Genomic DNA, 23768 nt, shown 5'->3' with positions numbered 1-23768 from the left:
TTATACTTTAGTCCCTTGTGGATCATCCATTCATTTAATAAGTCTCACTCACTTTTTAATGTATAGAAATTCCTGCTCTTGACCTTTCACTTATTTCAATCAGTCAATCAGTAGATGTTTAGAGTGTTTCTTGTCACCCGTGAGGGTATCCATGCACTGGCAGAGTACAGTTGATTAGCCAAATAGCCAAGCCTTCAGGAACTTTAGGAACTCTGAAAGAGATGGGGGAGGTCTGTAGATGAAAGGGTAGCTTGTTCCATGTCCTTGCTGCTAGGTAGGAGAAGGAACGACCACTGTATCAACTACGTTGGATGCAGGGGTGAGGGTTAGAGAAAGGGACGTGGAGCGAAGGTGTCTTGTGGGTTGATGAAAGTTGAGGCGATGGTTCATGTAGGTGGGTTCTCAGTTGTGTAAGGCCTTGTATGCCTGGGTCAGGAACTTGAACAGGCATCCTATCTTTACAGGTAGCCAGTTGAGTTCCCTGAGGTAGGGGGTGCTGTGGGTTTGTCTAGGGAGATCCAGGACGAGTCTGACTGTGTCGTTCTGTATGGTCTGTACTCGTCGTCGGAGTTGAGTTGCGATCCCTGCGTAGAGAGTGTTGCCGTAGTCCAGTTGGCTAAGATGAGGGCCTGGGTGATTGTGCTTCTTAAGCTTTGGGGTAGCCATTTGAATATCCTATGAAGCATGCAGAAGATAAAGAAGCAGGAAGAGGAGACGAAGTTGACCTGTGTCATCATGGTAAGCTTATTGTCCAGAATGATACCTAGGTTTCTAGCATGGTCAGTGGGGTTAGGAATAGGACCGGGGTCTGAGAGCCATCAAGATGCTTCCCATGGGGCCCTATTATGTCTCTTCTTCGACATCAAAATTGAGGAGACAAAGGGGAAAAAGGTCTGCACGACAAAACAATGAGTGGTTCTGCTTGGTTAGATGAAACTGGGGCATCTCTCTGTTGAACTTTTTGAATGTTGTCACTCATCCAAGCTTCCTTGTTAATTGGAGAGCGGTTGCAAATGAATGACCATAAAAATTAAAGACTGTTTAATGGTGGTGAAATCAACGTATGTGACCAAGTGCAGGCATATGCTCAAAATACAATAATATATTCTTTCTCTCAATAGATTTAAACCGCACAGAAATGGATACCACAGGGCTGCGTCTTCTTCACTCATGGAAAAAATTGGAGCAGATATCATTTCAACAGAAAAAGGAGTGCAATTCCGAATGAATTCGTGGGCAAAGGCAAGATTCGGTTTCATTTCCAAGCCTCTCTAGCTGTACATTTTGCATGAGGTTTTCTCTGGTATAACTCATTATTGCGTCTAATGCTACAAACTTCCTACTCATGTCATACACTCTGCCAGAATATCATTGAAAATACATACAATACGAATCAGGGCCCTTCACACCATCATCTGAGCTTTTGCGATGTCAGTACTTCCTATCTAAAAGCTCCGATTGTCTAAACCTTTCATAGGTTCTGGTGTATCCTATTTGTTGAAGATACCACATATGTTTCAGATCCACAGATTTACCATTTTAGGGTGGCACTGTACAGTTACATATTTCTGGTACGAACACTCTCTAGATATTGGCCCCACAAAGACCCCTCCTCTTCCTCCACCCCTTGTTTCACTCTTGGACACTCCCAACATTGCCTCTCTCTCCAACACCTGCGGAAAACCACATACACTGTAAGGTCAGAAAGGAGACACACAGGTTAGAGGAGATTTGAATCACCTGTTTCTTTTGAGTCTCTGCCATTGGAAATATCCAGTCATGTGCACAATAATCTGGACCACTAGGACAGTAAATACAAACTCAGACACCAATATCTCAAATTTCCTGAGCAAGCGTGAATGTGTGATGTAAGTTCAATAACTGCCCTCTTTTGGATGAAAGGATGTCCTGGCCACACGAGTCAGGACATCCTTCAGCCTGTGTATGCTTGCCCTGATCAGTTAGATGAATTGAAGTTTCCTTGAAATAAAGTGAAAGAAACCTGAGGGACAAATGTACTAAATAAACAATAAAATAGGTAGGCAAAATTAGGTAGCAGTGTGGCACTCCATAGTGAATCTAAGTCTCTGCCAATTGAAATGGAGGAAGACATCTCCAATCAGTTGCATCCAATGGGAAAAATCTGATCTGATCTACTTGTGGACTGCACCTCTGACTCCCATATATGGCTGAAAGAAGCCAGAAGGATTTCATAGGTCACAAGGTGAAATACTGCTGATAGGCGTAGAAAAAGCTGGTCCCCAACATCATCTTTATCTGCAAAGAATTTTAAATCATCTAAGATATTTATTTACCCAGATTCACATGGATTGTACCACTATGTCTCATCTAAGTTCAGCTTGCTAATTAACATCATATTCATTACTTTCAAGAAAAACTTGGATCTGACAAATGATTGCTTTCAAGTTTCAAAAGGAAAACTGGAACTGTCCGAGGAGGGTAATTACGTAGCTCTGTGGAATCCAGAGAAGGTTTCTTGGGGACATACTTCACCAGTGCCATCTTCAGCTCAATCAATGCAACTCCCTGTGTTAATGAGGCATGGTCAAGGGCTGCATCCCTTTTGCCAGGTCAGGATGTGCCAGATGCAGTCTGCCAAGACCAAAGAAAGGAGGCTTGTTTGGGGTTCAGCAGTCGGAAATGAGGCACCAGCAGGATGGAAAGAAGCAAAACTATAAAAGTGATTTGTGATCATCTCAGATGGAATCAAATCGCGACAATTTTAAGCAAATAAAGGCTGATGATAACTAGCTGTGTTGTTGTAAATAGTCCTAACCTTGTCAGATGAAGAAATACAGTCCATCAAAATGTTGTTCTGCTTGACTGATAGGATTATGCAGGGCAGAGGAGTAGTAATTGTGTTGACTACCTTTTATCCAGTGTGGGTAACAGAAACGTTGGCTGAAAACTTATAGGAATGGTGTAGAAGCCATGATTTTATTATATCCCCTATTTAGCTTTAGCTAATATGTGCCCCAGTACGCGGTTGACACACCTTGATAAGTAATGCTGATGGTCTCAGTCTTAGCATAATGTAAGTGCTTTTTGACCTCTTCAGTTTCATATATATTTTTTGAATTAACTTTATTTCCCATCTTCAGTTTCATATTTAGCTTTGACTTCATACATGTAAATATTCAGCCTCTTATTGAAATATTTGCTTTTAAAGAATGGCCTATTATAGCTGAGATAAAACCGATGCTGCAAGACACTAGCTCTCTCCAGCTTTGCCTTCTCATCAAAACTCACTGGATGACAGAAAACATCTTAACTTAAGCCACAATAAAACCGAGCTAACAGCAAATGGGCCAAGCATATTCATTTGTGGAAGAACCTGGAGTTGTTTCTTGACAATGTACTATTGTTCATTCCCCACAATGTGAAGGAGGGCACGTTTCACCAAAGGAAGCTTAATCAGATTTCAGTGCTTTCATCAACATGTCTCTGCGCTACTGCACACTACTTGCCATTGATATACCCAAATTAGATTGCCCTTCGAATATCTGGGTATTTGAAATTAGGTTTTGACTAAAACCTAATTAGTGATATATTCCTTACCTTAGAATTACCCCCAGGCGTGAGACTGGATCCGGAAAGTTTTTTTGTCAGCAGTACCTCTGCGCATCGCAAGGTGGCGTCGGTCGGCTCTGCGCTCGTCGTTGGCATCGTGGTCACTGGGATGATGTTGCGGTAGCTACTTAGAAGCCGCCCTCGCGTGCTGACGTCAGTTCTATACACAACTTTCTGCACAAGAAACGTGGAGCCAGGCAAGACACTGATACTGGTGCACAAAACTAGGGCCCTGAAGGGATGACCTTAACCCTAGAAATCAGTTCACAGAACGGGGAGGATGGGTGGGGCGGTAAGGAATCTATAACTAACCTATGTTTCTTACAGATATATCGTAACCGAAGGTAAGCAACTTGTTAATCTGAAAGAAACAGTTAGTTATAGATTCCTTACCTTAGAATAGATACCCCAGCAATACCAACCCCGGTGGTGGGTTTGCGAACCAAGTTCACACCATTAAGTCCTGGAGAACAGAACGGCCAAAGAAGCCATCTCTCCGGACTTGGCTGTCGAGGCAGTAGTGTCTCATAAACGTGTGCAGCGCTGCCCATATAGCTGCCTGACAGATTTCATTCAGAGGGACTGCTCGTCCCAAAGCAGTAGTGGCTGCCGCCGCCCTGGTGGAGTGGGCGCGCAGCCCCACTGGAGGCTCCTTTTTTGCAAGAGAATAGCAGGCTTTGATACACAAAATGACCCATCTGGAGATGGTCCGCTTGTGTACGGCCTGACATTTCTTGGCGCCCACGTAGCCAACAAAGAGCTGGTCATCCACCCTGAACTGTTTGGTGCAATCCAGATAAATGGAAACCTCCCGTTTTGGGGCCAGACGGTGGAGTCTCTCTTCCTCTTTCGAAGGATGAGGAGGCGGAAAGAAGGTGGGCAAAGTGATGGTTTGCCCAATGTGAAAGGAGGTGACAACCTTGGGAAGGAAGGATGGAAGGGTCCTGAGGACAACCTTTTCCGGATGGACAAACAGAAAAGGAGGCTTGGATGAAAGAGCCTGGAGCTCACTCACTCTTCTGGCAGATGTGATGGCCACCAGGAATGCAGTCTTAAGAGTTAAAAGTCTTAAAGGACAGTTGTGAAGCTGCTCAAAGGAAGCGCACATTAAATATGTCAAGACCAGACTCAAGCCCCACTAAGGCATAACAAAGGGAATAGGAGGAAAGAGATGAGTTATGCCTTTAAAAAAACGATTTACAACCGGGGACTTGAAAAGAGAAGGCTGATCAGGAGGCCGAAGAAAGGCAGAAATGGCTGAAAGATAGCCATTAAGAGTGCCCAGAGCAGAGACCTGCTGGGCCAAAGAAAGGAGGAACAAGAGAACCTCAAAAAGAGGGGCAGAAAAGGATCCACGGCCTTTGCTGTGCACCATGCCACAAATTTGTTCCACCGGCAGGCATATACCGTCTTAGTGGAGGGACGCCTAGCTGCCAAGATTACCTCACAAACATCGGGCGGCAAGTCAAATGATGTCAACTGCCGCTGCTCAATCTCTATGCAAGGAGGTGGAGGCTTGACAGGTTTGGGTGGAGGACCGTCCCCTGCTGCTTCGACAGAAGATTCTCTCGAAGAGGCAGTCAGTTCGGAGGATCGATGGCCATGTTGAGCAGCTCGGGATACCAGACTCTTCGTGCCCAATCCGGAGTCACAAGGATGACTTAGGCCCGGTCTTGCCTGATCTTCTTCAGCACTCTGGGCAGAAGTGGTATAGGCCGAAAGGCATACAACAGACTGCAACTTAATTCGCGACAAAAAGCGTTGGAAATTCCAATGCGCAGAATTGCTGACATTACGCGTTCTCTTCGGTGGTGAATAGATCTAACCAAGGCTCTGCCCACTGTTGAAAGAGACCTTGCACCACCTCCGAGTGAAGATGCCATTTGTGATCCATCATGCACCTACGGCTGAGTTCGTCCGCCCTGTGTTCAGGGAACCTGCCAGGTGTTGAACCACCAGGGATATGCCCTGATGTTCCAGCCATGTCCAGAGGTGAAGGGCCTCCTGACATAGGGTCCACAACCCCACCCCACCTTGTTTGTTGCAGTACCACATGGCGGTGGTGTTGTCCGTGAACACCTGCACTACTCTTCCCCGGACAGAGGGAAGTAATGCCTTGAGTGCAAGATGGATCGCCCGGAGCTTCAGAAGGTTGATGTGGAGCCTGGACTCCGCCGAAGACCAGAGGCCTCTGATCTTCACCTCTCTAATGTGGTTGCCCCATTCCAGAAGGGATGCGTCCATCACCACTGTGTGCTCTGGTTGGGTAAGGGAGAGGGATCTGCCATTGACCCAATCCTGGTTCATGAGCCAACAATGCAATTGTCGTGCAGTGCCCTCCGAGATCTGCTGCGCCCACTGGAACTTCAGGTCCCACTGCAGAGCCTGCATATGACACCTGGCATGATCGACCAGCAGGATGCATGAGGCCATGAGGCCCAGCAGCCTCCGGGTCATCCTGACCGAAACCCGGGATAGAGGCTGAAAGATCGGAATCATAGCCCGAATATTCCGGACTCGCTGTTCGGGAGGATAAACCCGAAACTGCATCGTGTCCAGAACTGCTCCAGTGAAGAGGAGCTTCTGAGAGGGAATCAAGTGTGGCTTCGGCACATTGATGGAGAACCCCAGCGAATGCAGGAGGTCGGCCGTAGTCTGGAGGTGGGAGATGACAGTCTGGGGCGAGCCTGCCTTCAACAGCCAGTCCTCGAGATAGGGGAAGACTGAAACCCCTGGTCTGCGCAGATGAGCTGCGACACCCGAGGGGCGCTGGTAATGCCAAAGGGGAGCACGGTAAACTGAAATTGCTCGTGGCCTACCATGAACTGCAGGTAACGCCAGTGGGCTGGCAGGACGGGGATGTGAAAATAAGCATCCTGCAAGTCCAACGCTACCAACCAGTCTCCCGGGTCGAGGGCAGACAAGACCTGAGCGAGTGTCAACAGCTTAAACTTCTCTTTCCGGAGGAAGCAGTTGACGTTCCTGAGATCCAAAATAGGACACAGGCCCTTGTCCTTCTTGGAAACCAGAAAGTAGTGGGAGTAACAACCACGACCTACTTCTGGGGCAGGAACGTGCTAGATGGTTCCCTTGGCCAAGAGAGCCGTGACCTCCTGTTGGGGAAGGCCCAGGTGATCCTCAGACATACGGTGGTACTGAGGTGGCAGGGCTGGAGGGGTAGTCTCGAAGGGGGGGGAGTAGCCCCTTTGGACTATCTGCAAAACCCACCTGTTCGACGTGATGGTTTGCCAGTGGGGGAGGTGATGGCGGATCCTGCCACCCACTTGCGTTTGATGGGCCTGAAATGTCGGACTAGGAAGGTTTAGAGGCTGCTGCAGAGGGGGGGTTGGTGGACTGGCCCGCCCGCTGGCCCCCTGAACCACGGCGGTGGTTCCCACGTCCCCGGCCGCGCAAAGGTTGGGGAACTTGAGTCTGCCTGTGGCTCTGGGCGGGATGTAGTGGGGCACCCTTTCCTTAGCCTCGAAATGGGCGAAAAACAAACTCTGTGAGGCGGTTGGAGAGGCCCAAGGACTTGGCTGTAGCCTGTGAGTCCATGAAACGCTCTAGAGTGTTGTCTGCTTTGTCACCAAAAATGCGACGGCCATCAAAGGGCATGTCCATGAGGGTATTCTGGACATCCCCCAGAAAAGCCAATCGATCTCATACAGGCATAGCGTCGAAGGGCTACCGATGTGGAAATCATCCTGCATAAAGAGTCGGCGGTATCCAGCCCACAACGGATGGTAAACTTTGCTACATTCCTCCCGGTGGCAACAGCCGGGAGAGCACTGTGTGGGCCTCCTCCAGACACTGAGACAGCACTTGCGCAACCGTATCCCACACGGAGTGGGAATAATGGCCCAATAGACATGCAGTGTTTACCGACCACAGTCCCAAGCTGGAGGAAGAGAAAATCTTCTTCCCAAGATTAAACAGATTCTTGGATTCCTATCTGGTGGAGCGGTAGGGAATGCGCTCTTGGAGGTAGAGGCTTGGACCACCAAGCTCTCGGGGGTGGGGTATTGGGAGAATAAAGTGGGGTCGCCCGGAACCGGGCGGTGGCGTCGGGCAATCATCCTTTCCACAGGAACCCCTGTGTTGGGCCTGGACCAGGTGCCCAAAAGAAACATAGATTTAGGAAAATAGATTCAATAACAAAATCAGCGTTACTGTTGAACCCAAGATAAGTGAGAGCTTAAATGCTTTTTATACAGTATTTTATTTTTATAAATTTGTAGAAAAAAATATATATCAATATTTACAATTGCATGTTTTAAATTTGCTATTCATATAAAAATTGATCGCAGTTCTTCAATTAGTTTGACATGTGTGGAAATGTTTGACACAGATAACATGGGAATTCTCCTCAATGTAAACATAAATGTAAAGGTTATACATGTGGCAAGCAAATATTCAAGGACTGCTGGGCAAAGGGTTGAGCGTTGCTATGGCCTTAGGATGTATCCACAATCCTACGCGCGTTTCGGCATGTGCCTTCATCAGGGGGCCATACAAAGTTTTCACCAGTACGAGTAGAAGATTGAATGAGGGGAACAGATTTGTGCGTCTTACTCGTGTGTCACGAAGGTTCTCGGTTTCTCGGTGTGTTTACTACTAAATTATGTCTGAGTCCTAGTAGATGGAATATATAGTCTCGTTAGGAAGTTTTTTCTAAGATGTATGGAAAGGGGTACGATGAACGGGTGGTTTCATAAACGTTCAGTTTAGATAGACTACGACCCTTTCGATTATAGTTAGACGAATCCGGTTTCTCAAAATGTCATGTGATGAGGAAAAAGGATACGGAGGTTTAAAAATGTGTCCGAATTCAAACTAGGAAGTCTTTGTGTGATTGGTAGAATGGGACGGAGAGAGCGGGGCTCCAGTAGTTTCAATGGACGAGCAAAGGTATGATGCCTCGCTGCTCTCTTTTGAGAGCAGCGAGGCATCATACCGGAGACACCCGAGTGCACCATGACGTTTCTCTGGGCCGCGTAGTTAACATATCTCAAAATTTGTAAGAATTAGACGCGAGTTTACCTACCGACGCTACCAGAGAACACTACCTGGTTCGAGCTCTAATTAATTGCAAAATTTCCACGACTGAGACCTTTGCTCGTCCATTGAAACTACTGGAGCCCCGCTCTCTCCGTCCCATTCTACCAATCACACAAAGACTTCCTAGTTTGAATTCGGACACATTTTTAAACCTCCGTATCCTTTTTCCTCATCACATGACATTTTGAGAAACCGGATTCGTCTAACTATAATCGAAAGGGTCGTAGTCTATCTAAACTGAACGTTTATGAAACCACCCGTTCATCGTACCCCTTTCCATACATCTTAGAAAAAACTTCCTAACGAGACTATATATTCCATCTACTAGGACTCAGACATAATTTAGTAGTAAACACACCGAGAAACCGAGAACCTTCGTGACACACGAGTAAGACGCACAAATCTGTTCCCCTCATTCAATCTTCTACTCGTACTGGTGAAAACTTTGTATGGCCCCCTGATGAAGGCACATGCCGAAACGCGCGTAGGATTGTGGATACATCCTAAGGCCATAGCAACGCTCAACCCTTTGCCCAGCAGTCCTTGAATATTTGCTTGCCACATGTATAACCTTTACATTTATGTTTACATTGAGGAGAATTCCCATGTTATCTGTGTCAAACATTTCCACACATGTCAAACTAATTGAAGAACTGCGATCAATTTTTATATGAATAGCAAATTTAAAACATGCAATTGTAAATATTGATATATATTTTTTTCTACAAATTTATAAAAATAAAATGATGTATAAAAAGCATTTAAGCTCTCACTTATCTTGGGTTCAAGAGTAACGCTGATTTTGTTATTGAATCTATTTTCCTAAATCTATGTTTCTTCGCATTCAGTTCTTTCTTACCCTGATTTAGGAAAAACAATTAGGGGTAACCCTCTGTTCTTCACACATATATCCAGGTGCCCAAAAGGACATCGGTAAGGGCCTCATTGACCGGCAGCAGGGGCTCTGAAAACCTTGCTTGCGGTTGAAGCACCTCTGTCAGGAGGTTAGTCCTGACCGCCACTGTAGGGAGCTCGAGAGCCTTGGCCGCCCTAAGCAAAACCACTGCGTATGATGCTCCCTCCTCCGTAGCCAAGGTAGGAGGAGACAATATGCCAAGGTCAGGGGAGGTATCAAGACCACTGGCATCCCCCAGGTCCTCTCTCCAGTCCCGATCATACTCCAACTGGTCTGTCAGAGGGTCACCTGATCCCTCCCAGTCCTCCTCCTCATACTCTTGGTGCCAATCTGGCCTAAAAAGGACCCCAGGAGTGAACAGGGGTACAAAAACCCTGATCAGCGCCGGATCTGGCGTCGGGCGGCACCGGTCCGGCTCCGTGTCCACATCAGGATGGAGGCCGTGGTCGACGCCAGCCGGGTGCCGACCAGTGTCGAATGCGGGTGTGGTGCCGGAGAAAGCAGAGCCGGTGGTGGTGTAATAAGGTCAACAGGCGCCGATCCGGGTCCAGGCCTGGATCCAAGAGGGGCCTGCGGCACCGGGGCTAGAGCCACCGGCAGAGAAGGCCTAGGCCCCCGGACCGAGTCCACTGGGCCCGAAGGCACGCCGGTGGGTTCAGTCTGCCCAAAGATGGTGAACATCACCTCATAACACATACGAAGCTCAGCAGGAGTCGCTCCAGGTCCCAGGAAGGGAGAGAAACCCGGAGTCGGCTCAGCAGTCTACACACACGGAGCTGCGGGAGGGGCACCGTCCGCATCCCTCATCGCGTCAGCCGACCGACGGGGAGAAGTCGAAGAGTGACGATGCTTCTTCGACTTCTTCTTGTGCTTCGACTTACCTGACCCCAAGTGCGAAGACAGAGGACGAATGATGATGCCTCGGAGACCGGTCCCTCGACCTCCCTCGCGACCGGGACCTCGAATGGCGTTTAGCCGACTGCCAGCACTCAAGAAGCGCTCGGGACCGCTCCTACAAAGCTTTCGGAGCCATGAACCGGCAGTCGGAGCACGACTTGGGGTCGTCGTCGTGCTCCAGGCAAAGGAGGCACACGCGGTGCGGATCTGTAACCGACATCAGTAGGGAACAGGAACCGCAAGCCTTGAAGCTGGGCATCCCTACGTGCACCAGGAGTCGAAGGACTCAAAAGACGTCGACAAAAGTCGCTCAAAAAGTTCAGTCAGAAAGTGACTGGAGGTATCGCTCTCTCCAGATCTGCGCTGGCTGGCGCGGAAAAAGAAAGAACTGACGTCAGCGCGCGAGGGTGGCATCTAAGTAGCTACTGCGACGTCATCCCGGCGACTACGACACCAACGAAGAACGGGGAGCCGACCGATGCCACCTTCCGACGCGCAGAGGTACTGCTGACGAAAAAACTTTCCGGTTCCAGTCTGACGCCTGGGGCTGATTCTAAGGTAAGAAATCTATAACTAACTGTTTCTTTCAGATTTGAGCTGCTACAATAAGCCTATCAGTTTGTACTAATGGAACCAAAAATCAGAAAAGGACATTTTTGGAGGTGTTGCTTGGGTAGCCAGCCCTGGAAAATCTCTCAGACATCTTTTAAAAACATGCCTTACCATCTGAATGTTAGAATAAACAACTGTTTGCTCGTGGAAATAGAATTCTGATGATCTCACCCTACTTAATAAGATGCTGGGCCCAAGGAACCATAAGTATCAAGATGTTATTTTGCGAGGAACGTTACATTCTCACAAACCGTATAACACTGAATGAGTGTAGAGAATCAATTTTGTCTGCGCACTTACCTCAGATATTTCACCTTTTACATACTAATTTGGGGGCATATTATCAAGCACTGCATTAAAATTATTGCCGCTTTAGCGGCAGAAAACTGCCGCTAAAGTGGCGATAATGGGCTTGATAATATGCCGCAGAGAATTCCCATAGAAGCCCATGTTGACACCAGAACTTCTATTGGAATTCTCAAGGGCATATTATCAAGCCCATTATCGCCGCTTTAGCTGCAGTTTTCTGCAGCTAAACTGGAGATAATTTTAACACGGTTTCTTGATAATATGCCCCCTGGTTTCTGCTATTATGACTTTGCAATGCTAGACTGCCAGACACTGCAACACTGCATGTCACCACATATGCACTGTGAAATTGGTAATGCACAATTGACGTATTTAACTTTCCAGCAACGCTCAGAACAAGTTGGCATAGGAAATGTACCAATGCCATGTAAGTTAAATGTCATTTGAGGCTGTATTGCATATTTACATCACCCACCTAAATAAATAAAGTATATGACACCAGAGAATACAATTGTGTCCTGGCAAAGCTGAAATTTTAAACAGAAACTGCAAATACACATGGTAAGAAACATTCATCTGCCCTGTAGAAAACCTAATGTGTACATTGGTAAGCCACCACTAAGGGTGCACTGTAGTAAAATTAGGACTAGCCACAAAGCAAATCAGGAATCTGGCACAAGAACTCGAAGTAGAACGGAGTGACAGTGTAGCACCAGTATAAGAAAATCTAAAAGCAAGGAAAGCAAGCAGCACAAATACGGTCATGGCTCAAGGTACAAAAAATGGGTCTGGAGTCGTGCCAGAGCCAGGGCCGTTTCTACCATTAGGCAGGACTAGGCAGCTGCCTAGGGCGGCAAAAGGGGGAGGGCGGCAAAAAACATGAGTTTGGGAATATCTAATGCTTTCATTCTTCTAGCCTGGATGACAGGGGGAGAGAGTGATGGTAGTAAAAGGGAGGGGCGGCATTTTTAAATTCTTGCCTAGGGCGGCAAAACACCTAGAAACGGCCCTGGCCAGAGCTAACTGAAGAAGAAACACAATAACAAAGGTGGAGGGACGAAAAGCTGGATGGGAACTGTGGCAAAAGAGAAGGTGTTGTAACAACCACTACTGCCAGTCATCTGCCTGCTACGCAAGTGTATTATTTTTATACTACTCTGCTTAGACTGACCCGCAGAGGCTCATCTCTGTGCCTATAGAGGCTGGTGTAGCGCATTGAACTTTATTACTCTGGAAGCGATTGTCCTGTTTGTTTGTAGTTTCCTCTGCCCTCTTTCCTTTTCTCCATTTCCTCCACACATGGAGGCTTTTATGCCTCTTCTGAACTGATGCCCTGATCAGGGACATCTCCAGGATTTTGGGGGCCCTGTTCGCAACAAATTTGACTTTTTTATCCATTTTCAGCTCTTTCATGCCCTCTTTGGCCAGTTTACTTACAGTGCACAGACACAATGGTCCAAATTCTAAATATTTCTACACCTAATATTCAGGAATTGTGGCGTGTTTTAATATTGTAACACAGCAGCAGTTCACTAATATTACAGAAAATAATCTCTGTGACACCCTCCTATTTCTCATATGTGAGGTCCGGTTTTGATCTAAAAAAATCTTTCCTTATTGTTGTTGTATGAAACATAAACACAACATTTTTCTCTGAAAAATGTCTGTAATAGGCTCTCACACATCACCCACATTAAAAATAAATCAAAGGAAAACGATATTTAAAACAATCTGTTTAAGAATTATTCAAGGTCGTTAGGACAAGCCTCCCATGCAGAACAGAGCTGGCTCTATCATGGGCCCCCTGAGAGACTGGGGCCCTTGGCCAGAGCCCACTTTGCCCATGCCTTAAAACGTCTCAGGCCCTGATAGCTTTCTGTCTTCCTTCCAGTGACCATAATATGCTCCCTAATTAGGCACAAACTGCTGGCCTCCTGGAAGGCAATGCAGGCTCCTTTAAGTGCAAAAAGCATAAAGTGGTGTAACTACTTACCTCTTAGTAGATATATGTGAACTATCCGGGTACAGAAACAGATGACAACGCAAAAGACTGCCACAACAACTTCCTTGTTGAAGCGGAGGGCACACGCTCAGCAGGGGAGCTAGGTGACAGAAACCTATGGAGGCCGAAGCCCTTTTCAAACACTTCTCTCTGTCCACAGCAGGAAAGAAAACTGATTCCATGAGAAGGAGTGGGGTATGCCTTCAGTTCCACTGAGGTAATATGATATTAAAGGGGATATATGAAAGTGGATACCACGCTCATGCAAGTGGAAGAAAGCCACCACACCTTGAATAAGGGACTTCGTGGAGGTTTACAGTAATTGGAAAGAGTAGGTACTGCAACATGAGGTTGGATTTCTGTCAGAAAGTTGCCAGGATTGGTTTTAGCAAATTCTTCAAACACTAGTTAGTGCATAGGATAAGAATGGCACCTGTTATGTGCTTGAAATGTGTACTGGATTCTATTCTGTATAAAACCTCTGATGATGCGTAGAGTGTTCTGTGGAAGCACAGAAGACTGCAGGCTGAGGAGCTGTTAAGATTCCATTCCATTGTATGATGCTTAATAAATACTGGAAGGTATATGCTCTGTAGCCCAGAATTTTCCACAACAGCATCTTAACACTATCCCCTCAATACAGTCTTCACTCTAGAAGAACATCTGAAGGAAGAAGAAGATTATGCCTGAATGCTCGGGAAAGAAGGAAAAAGGTTTCATGATCTCCACTGGCACACAGCCACGGGAATGGCTCTTCAGGGCACATCTGGTTGGTGTTCTGTTCACTGCTGCAGGCACAATAATTCAGACGGACTCCCTAGTCTGAAGAAGATCCAGCTGGCCAGTTGTGAGCGGAATGAAATGCACCTTGAGAGAGAGCCCACTTTAAAGGGGTCTGTTGTCTAGAAGCCTGCTTTGAGGAACTCCATCATCATTTGGCCACGCAGGGCTGTCCGCACACTCCCTGCTGTGTATGTGGGCCCTAACCATCATCCTATTGCCCTTCCTGTCGGCCCTGATGTCTGGCAGCAACTACTCCCACTCAGTACTGCTGCAGCTATCCCTGCACCTTAACATCTCTAAACAGCAGCTGGACCAGTGACTTCCAACTCACTCCACTGCCACTGAGACCCACTGATGAGCTGCTTGTGCTGCCGTATACTGCCACTCCATTTGGTATAAGCAAGCGGGGTCGCCTCTACTGTCACTTGATATTCCAGCACCAATAAACTAACAGGCTAACTCATGGATCTGGCACTGTGGGTACACCCTCCCACCATTCCGTCATCTCTGGATCAATGTCTTACACATCAGAACCCCTGGATACCCTGGTGGTGCGGCAGCACCTGAGGACAAACTAGAATATAGTACTGGCAGCAATTGGGAAGTCGAGACTTTGCCCTAAAAAACAAGATTGACACGGTTGTAGTTGACCATAATCTTCTCTTTGACTATCACCGGAAGCTGGAAGATAGAGTGCACGCAATGGAACAGTCATTGACCACCTTAAAACCTCAACTCTGCAGAAACTTGAATCAGCCATCTTGCACACTGCGTATCCATCTTTGAGAAAGGGCAGACAACGCAGAGGGCCACTCCAGATGTTCTTCTCGATCGAAAGAGCAGACCGTGTGCTTGCCCACTGACCACTGGCAGGAGCCAACCCCAGGTTTTGCATTACCTGGATTGCAACCTCATCCTCCAGAAGCCCGCAAGGTGGCTGATCTCACTCTGGACAACGCCTGAGTGATGCTTTTCCCAAACTATACCTTGGCAGTGTAGCACAAGGGGGTCTTATTTATGGGAATGAAACACCACCTGCGTGAATTTGGAGTAAAATACTCCCTCCTGTTCCCAGCAAAACTCAGGGTCCTGGTGGACAGAAAATCTAATTTCATCACAGATCCCAAGGAAGCTTGAGACTGGATCGACACTAAAGGTCCTGCTTTGCAACATCCTTCTCTGCTGGAGACAACAAGACTCCCATGTCGTGTCCGGCAGCACTGGAAATGCTGGAGAGAGAGCCATCCACCCAGTGTCATATCCACCCCCAATCAGGAAAAAGTGATACAGGAGCAGTAACAAGCACTACAGATGGCCACTGACATATGGGAACTTGCTCCCCACTCTAATGCCAACAGAGACTCCACTGGAACTTCCAACGAGGATGGTACTTCCTCCACCTGGCCCTCTCATCCTGACACACCAGTGATGCCAGATGTCATGCCGCAAACTGCGAATGAACTCCTTTAAGCTCTTACTTCATTGGACACAAACCCACTGAGTCCCACAGGGATTGCACATGCTTAATATACTTCAGATCACCCACTTGCCATGGGTATTTACAGGGGGTATCTGCACATGCAGTGCCCTGGGCCATGGGTGCTGGCTCTACCTCTGCTCAGTGCTAACCATGATATTTCTCATTAGAGGGGTCTCCTCCACCTGCACCCCATACACTGCTCTAATCCCACTGGTTGGTCTCTCTCACTAGGGATACCAAGTTACACAGTTTGGACGGACGCATGCTGTGGTTCTGTCTTAGTGGCATTATGTGTTTGACCTTTATGGTCTTTTGTTTTGGTTTAATGACTGGTTTTCAAGTCAGCAACAAATCAAAATATGTAACGCTCCAAATCTGATGCTCACCTCGCTTGGCGAAGTCAGATTCTAACACATGCTCCACTCTGCGCCATGCCGGGCACAAATATGATAACATGTAATGTCTGTGGTATGCACACTTCAGCGTGCAGGTATGATGTGTACTTTTACCTCGGATGCTGCAATACCTATTTTGCTTATTTGAAGGAATCACATTTAATCACTGCTGAGGCTATCAAGTTGCAAATCCACAAAAGTCTCTACAAGAGGGTCTGAGGGGGACCAGTTTACCGACTATACTACCTTCAGTCCCCAAAACATATCTACAAACACTAACAGAAGGTCCTAAGTCGAAAAGTAAACAAAATGCCGCATGATGCTGTATGTGCTGCCCCTTACGTCAAAGCATTACTGCATCACTAGGCAGGAAGATTAAGAGTCTATCGGGCCACCCTTAATGGCGGAGCTTCGTCATGTGAGATCCTAGGGGGTCAGAGTCAGGGCCCCTACTCTCTCGAGCCACCCGGCTCTACTGGGTACACGTCCCAATGATCCCCAACAAAGGAAATCTCCTGCCAAAAGTGTGCAACAATATTTCAAAGAATACAAAAAGTGCAGTGCGATAATGTGATAGTGCTTTAAAAATGACTACGTGGTCAAAAAATATGTTTAATGTGAATTGACCAGGTGTCATGTCTAAAAAAAACAAATTAGTCAAAAACTTATATATGACTAATTCCTGACTTGGTCTGTCAAGGTCGACATGTTTCAGCCGATCTAGTTGTTTCACCCGGCTTTCTTCAGGACCTAATAATAATGATGTCAAAAAAGGCTACTGCAGGATCAATTTGGTAAACAATGGTGTAAATCAAATTCAAAATTCTCGTAAAAAATGTTATGTGGCCATAGCCAACCTACGAGACTAGCATGGTTTATGCTTTGATTAGGTGTAATCACCTCTTCTTCTTTCCTAAAAGAAAAGATAGTAGGGGTCACAAATAATTTATAATGGGGTTTACACAGAACAAAACAGCATCAGCGACTAATGTTTGGTAGTGCCCCTCTTGAGCAATACTTAGTTTATAGAATGGCCACCAAATGGTCCATTGAAAAAGAGAACATTCTCTCAAAACATAAAGGATTGTAACTCACCCAACGTTCTGTGGGAGAAAAGCCTCACCTCACCCGGCAGATTGCTCGGTGTAGGAGGCACCGCTCTGTTAAAAATAATAAGGACACAAGAGAACGGGTTGTATATACATATGCCAGTACTCAATGGTCCCTACATACAAGTTAACACAGAACCAATCAACTCTTGACTCTCAGACGTACACACCTAATGCCTGACAAAACTGTGCCATGCACACGATTTCACTTTGAGTCTGTTGTGTGGTGATATCTCAAAAAGCATTATTCAAATGAAGATTATAGATATCACCACCTTATGTGATCATTTCTGATAAACAATACAACCCTCTGTTTACTGGTCGGGGTATAGAGGTTAAAATGATAGACAAAACAGAGGGTGGTGCTATATCAACAGACCTATCAACAGAGGTTCAAAGTTCACCCATACTGGTAATCTCGCCTGTATTATCTCAAAATCATTCCTGAATCAGGGTACAAGTTACCAAATGCCTTACCTATCCGTCGAGACCTCGAGCTGGACCCTGAGCAGTCTGGGAGGTAACGACATCTAGGCATAGGCTCCTTAAATAGCCGCTCCCATTAGTTGGAAATCGCGCCAAAACGCAGGTGTTGCGTATAAAATTCTGCTAAGGGTGGATCATTATAGCGACGCGCATGCGTAGATACACAGTCGCCACTCCCATTGATCGGAGATGGCCACAGAACGCATGCGTCGCGTAGTATACTAGCCGAGACTATGTCGCGCATGTGTAGAGACACTATCGCCGCTCTGACTACGCATGGGCAGCCCCAAATGTCACCAATAACTGCGCATGCGCAGTGCCACAGATCGATCACGGCAATTACTCGCGAACACATCATGTTGCCCACTCTCACTCCCAGAGGAACCATGTTCAACCCGTCGCAGTGTATGCGCCAGTGTGGACACGGGACCGGATTCACAAGTCTCAAAACAAGAACTGAGAGAAAGCAAGGCAGAGATCAGCCTGGTCGTTTCTCCACAGTGTATATCCACACCTATACCACCCAACGTAGCCTCGAAAGCCACCACACACCGCGCCTGCGCAGTGACGCAAATCGAGCAAAGCATACAGTGTGCAGACACTGCTCAATCGAGCATCATATAATCAAGAATTCTTGATGCATACACTCCTGAACAATGTGCAAAACACGCGATGTATTCAGTGTTCGCAAGCACATCGTATTACTTATTCTCACTCTATATAGAAATATATCCAAAATATTGCGAGGTGTATGCTAGTGTGAACATGGTGTTAGATTTGGAGAAAAAGGGGGAACAGAGACCAGCCCAATTGTTTCTTCAAAGTCTAGATCGGAAGTTGTGCTACCTCAAGCAGTATTAATTAAGCGAAGCCAACGTAGACGAATTGTTATAGACAATAGGGTACAGCATCTTAGTTGAACTACCCAAGTCTATCGGTGGAAAAGAGCCCAAACGAGGCTAAAATATAAATGTAAGTATCCAACCTCTTGGGGTAAATACACTAAATCTCAGAGCAGTTTAGGCACCTACGGGAAACAACATGTTGTTATTTGTGGCTAGATTAAAGACCTGTTACGTGTGTTATCTCCCTAACAAGGTATAATAGTCAGAATCTCTCTTCTGGTATGACCCTAGTCGAAGTCAATCTAGTTGATGTCATCTAGATCAGTTGAGAGTAGATATATACAAGGTGTATTTGGAGATAGACCAGGTCTACTTCGATGTCTAAATCCATATAGCACTACGTGTCAAACAGCCCAATGGCCCTCCAAAATCTCTGTGGCTGAATGGCACAATCTAGGATAGTCTACTTACTCAGTGGTCTTAGTTACAGAACATGGGAAGTTTATATGTCTCGTGGAGTTTTGAAAATGTAGTGACTATTCAGAAACGGAGGGGTTGACGATCAAATAGATGTCCAGGGGATGTTATCATTAAGACCATGTGTGTCCGTTTTCATTTTGAAAATCCATTTCTGCTCTTTCACAAACAGAAATTTTGAAGTGTCACTCACATGTGAAGGAATGAACGGTCGTTCAAGCACAATCCATCTCATGTCGTCTGCTCTGTGATGTTTTGCAAGAAAGTGGTCTGTCAGACATGTAGACTGTTTTCTGCACCGGATCGTGCTCTTGTGCTCGCTGATACGGAGCTTAATCTTCCTTGTCGTATAGCCGATGTAATGCAGAGAGCAAGGGCACGTAATCATATAGATCACGCTCTCTGAATTACAGTTCGTGTGGCTGTTCAGTATCCAAGGCCGTGCCGTACCTATATCAACAGAGGTGGTTTTAGAAGTCTGAGGGCAGACACTACATGACCCGCATGGGTAGTGTCCCCTTACTGGTGGTAGTGACCACAACGTATTATCACCACGTATTTGTTCAGTCCGTGGTCGTGTGTGCACCAGACTATTGCGCAGACTGGGACCTTTCCTGAAAGCAAACAGAGGAGACGGAATATTCTCTGCGGCCACGTTCAAAATGTGCCAATGCTTCCGTATCATCTTCTGCAGATTGTTTGAGAGGGTGCAAAAGGTAGTCACAAAAGTGAGCCTCTCATTAGGTGTCCTCATTGTGCTATTGTCCAAGAGGGCATCGCGATGGTTATTGGATGCTCTTTTCCAAGCCTGTCGTACAAGTCTCCTAGGGTACTGGCGTGACTGCAAATGGTTAGCCTTACCACCAGTAAGGGGACACTACCCATGCGGGTCATGTAGTGTCTGCCCTCAGACTTCTAAAACCACCTCTGTTGATATAGGTACGGCACGGCCTTGGATACTGAACAGCCACACGAACTGTAATTCAGAGAGCGTGATCTATATGATTACGTGCCCTTGCTCTCTGCATTACATCGGCTATACGACAAGGAAGATTAGGCTCCGTATCAGCGAGCACAAGAGCACGATCCGGTGCAGAAAACAGTCTACATGTCTGACAGACCACTTTCTTGCAAAACATCACAGAGCAGACGACATGAGATGGATTGTGCTTGAACGACCGTTCATTCCTTCACATGTGAGTGACACTTCAAAATTTCTGTTTGTGAAAGAGCAGAAATGGATTTTCAAAATGAAAACGGACACACATGGTCTTAATGATAACATCCCCTGGACATCTATTTGATCGTCAACCCCTCCGTTTCTGAATAGTCACTACATTTTCAAAACTCCACGAGACATATAAACTTCCCATGTTCTGTAACTAAGACCACTGAGTAAGTAGACTATCCTAGATTGTGCCATTCAGCCACAGAGATTTTGGAGGGCCATTGGGCTGTTTGACACGTAGTGCTATATGGATTTAGACATCGAAGTAGACCTGGTCTATCTCCAAATACACCTTGTATATATCTACTCTCAACTGATCTAGATGACATCAACTAGATTGACTTCGACTAGGGTCATACCAGAAGAGAGATTCTGACTATTATACCTTGTTAGGGAGATAACACACGTAACAGGTCTTTAATCTAGCCACAAATAACAACATGTTGTTTCCCGTAGGTGCCTAAACTGCTCTGAGATTTAGTGTATTTACCCCAAGAGGTTGGATACTTACATTTATATTTTAGCCTCGTTTGGGCTCTTTTCCACCGATAGACTTGGGTAGTTCAACTAAGATGCTGTACCCTATTGTCTATAACAATTCGTCTACGTTGGCTTCGCTTAATTAATACTGCTTGAGGTAGAACAACTTCCGATCTAGACTTTGAAGAAACAATTGGGCTGGTCTCTGTTCCCCCTTTTTCTCCAAATCTAACACCATGTTCACACTAGCATACACCTCGCAATATTTTGGATAAATTTCTATATAGAGTGAGAATAAGTAATACGATGTGCTTGCGAACACTGAATACATCGCGTGTTTTGCACATTGTTCAGGAGTGTATGCATCAAGAATTCTTGATTATATGATGCTCGATTGAGCAGTGTCTGCACACTGTATGCTTTGCTCGATTTGCGTCACTGCGCAGGCGCGGTGTGTGGTGGCTTTCGAGGCTACGTTGGGTGGTATAGGTGTGGATATACACTGTGGAGAAACGACCAGGCTGATCTCTGCCTTGCTTTCTCTCAGTTCTTGTTTTGAGACTTGTGAATCCGGTCCCGTGTCCACACTGGCGCATACACTGCGACGGGTTGAACATGGTTCCTCTGGGAGTGAGAGTGGGCAACATGATGTGTTCGCGAGTAATTGCCGTGATCGATCTGTGGCACTGCGCATGCGCAGTTATTGGTGACATTTGGGGCTGCCCATGCGTAGTCAGAGCGGCGATAGTGTCTCTACACATGCGCGACATAGTCTCGGCTAGTATACTACGCGACGCATGCGTTCTGTGGCCATCTCCGATCAATGGGAGTGGCGACTGTGTATCTACGCATGCGCGTCGCTATAATGATCCACCCTTAGCAGAATTTTATACGCAACACCTGCGTTTTGGCGCGATTTCCAACTAATGGGAGCGGCTATTTAAGGAGCCTATGCCTAGATGTTGTTACCTCCCAGACTGCTCAGGGTCCAGCTCGAGGTCTCGACGGATAGGTAAGGCATTTGGTAACTTGTACCCTGATTCAGGAATGATTTTGAGATAATACAGGCGAGATTACCAGTATGGGTGAACTTTGAACCTCTGTTGATAGGTCTGTTGATATAGCACCACCCTCTGTTTTGTCTATCATTTTAACCTCTATACCCCGACCAGTAAACAGAGGGTTGTATTGTTTATCAGAAATGATCACATAAGGTGGTGATATCTATAATCTTCATTTGAATAATGCTTTTTGAGATATCACCACACAACAGACTCAAAGTGAAATCGTGTGCATGGCACAGTTTTGTCAGGCATTAGGTGTGTACGTCTGAGAGTCAAGAGTTGATTGGTTCTGTGTTAACTTGTATGTAGGGACCATTGAGTACTGGCATATGTATATACAACCCGTTCTCTTGTGTCCTTATTATTTTTAACAGAGCGGTGCCTCCTACACCGAGCAATCTGCCGGGTGAGGTGAGGCTTTTCTCCCACAGAACGTTGGGTGAGTTACAATCCTTTATGTTTTGAGAGAATGTTCTCTTTTTCAATGGACCATTTGGTGGCCATTCTATAAACTAAGTATTGCTCAAGAGGGGCACTACCAAACATTAGTCGCTGATGCTGTTTTGTTCTGTGTAAACCCCATTATAAATTATTTGTGACCCCTACTATCTTTTCTTTTAGGAAAGAAGAAGAGGTGATTACACCTAATCAAAGCATAAACCATGCTAGTCTCGTAGGGTGGCTATGGCCACATAACATTTTTTACGAGAATTTTGAATTTGATTTACACCATTGTTTACCAAATTGATCCTGCAGTAGCCTTTTTTGACATCATTATTATTAGGTCCTGAAGAAAGCCGGGTGAAACAACTAGATCGGCTGAAACATGTCGACCTTGACAGACCAAGTCAGGAATTAGTCATATATAAGTTTTTGACTAATTTGGTTTTTTTAGACATGACACCTGGTCAATTCACATTAAACATATTTTTTGACCACGTAGTCATTTTTAAAGCACTATCACATTATCGCACTGCACTTTTTGTATTCTTTGAAATATTGTTGCACACTTTTGGCAGGAGATTTCCTTTGTTGGGGATCATTGGGACGGGTACCCAGTAGAGCCGGGTGGCTCGAGAGAGAGTAGGGGCCCTGACTCTGACCCCCTAGGGTCTCACATGACGAAGCTCCGCCATTAAGGGTGGCCCGATAGACTCTTAATCTTCCTGCCTAGTGATGCAGTAATGCTTTGACGTAAGGGGCAGCACATACAGCATCATGCGGCATTTTGTTTACTTTTCGACTTAGGACCTTCTGTTAGTGTTTGTATCAAGTTGCAAAGGCACTGGCGAGGTCAGGTATACTCCACTAACTTTTCAACATATGCAAGGGGGGTACTGGTGGGGAGAAAGGCGGAAATCTCTTTTTAGACTGATGATACCAGGATAGATCCAGACCAAAAATACGTCTTAATCAAGGGAAGACTTGACGATCAACACATTGTAATTGGCAGCATAAATGCTCATAACACAGACCAGGCAGCATTGTTGACCAAGGTATCTGCCGTGTTGTCAGCCTGGAAGGGACTGCCCTGGCTGTTGGGAGGAGATTTTAATAGTGTCCTGAGACTTAACCCTCATTGCTCATTTCCCCCTCTCTCCAATAAACCACCAAGACGAATGCCCAACATCTCAGGGACTGGCTCAGAAATTGACTATTAGTAGACATTTGGCGAGCACGTAACACCACAGCCCGGGTATACTCCTTGTACTCATGCATACATGGTTTACATGTTCGCATTGACCGCATTATCAGCTCTCCGGACCTCTTTCCACATGTCATGCACACTGATTATTGGGGCACTCACACTCTCCCCATAACCCTCAACTCCTGCTTTTTATCTGGGATAAGATCCCCACACATATACCTATTGGCGTACGCAACCAACTGCACTTGAGGTGCCCCCCTTCCATACTTTTCTATACACTGCCATAATGGATTATTTTGAGATCAATGCTGATACTTCAATCTCCCACTTAATCAAGTGGGATGCCTTTAAGGTAGTAATACGGGGACAGTATATAGGCACCACTTGA

At 46.2% G+C, this 23768-nt stretch overlaps 1 protein-coding gene across 2 annotated transcripts in view; it reads left to right on the top strand.

The window, feature by feature from the left end:
• GPLD1 (glycosylphosphatidylinositol specific phospholipase D1) overlaps nucleotides 1-23768 on the top strand; it is a 513772-nt gene that overhangs the window by 288578 nt on the left and 201426 nt on the right. For both annotated transcript variants that reach the window (XM_085605993.1, XM_085605992.1), the window contains one exon: nucleotides 1122-1242. In XM_085605993.1, the coding sequence (XP_085462119.1) occupies nucleotides 1122-1242 (121 nt within the window). The remainder of the gene's footprint in view (nucleotides 1-1121; nucleotides 1243-23768) is intronic.

The sequence above is a fragment of the Triturus cristatus genome, chromosome 5_1 (genome assembly GCF_964204655.1).
Source record: "Triturus cristatus chromosome 5_1, aTriCri1.1, whole genome shotgun sequence".
NCBI classification, from domain to species: Eukaryota; Metazoa; Chordata; class Amphibia; order Caudata; family Salamandridae; genus Triturus; species Triturus cristatus.
Note: the sequence above shows the minus strand (reverse complement) of the source record. Positions and strands in the feature narration are given on the sequence as shown.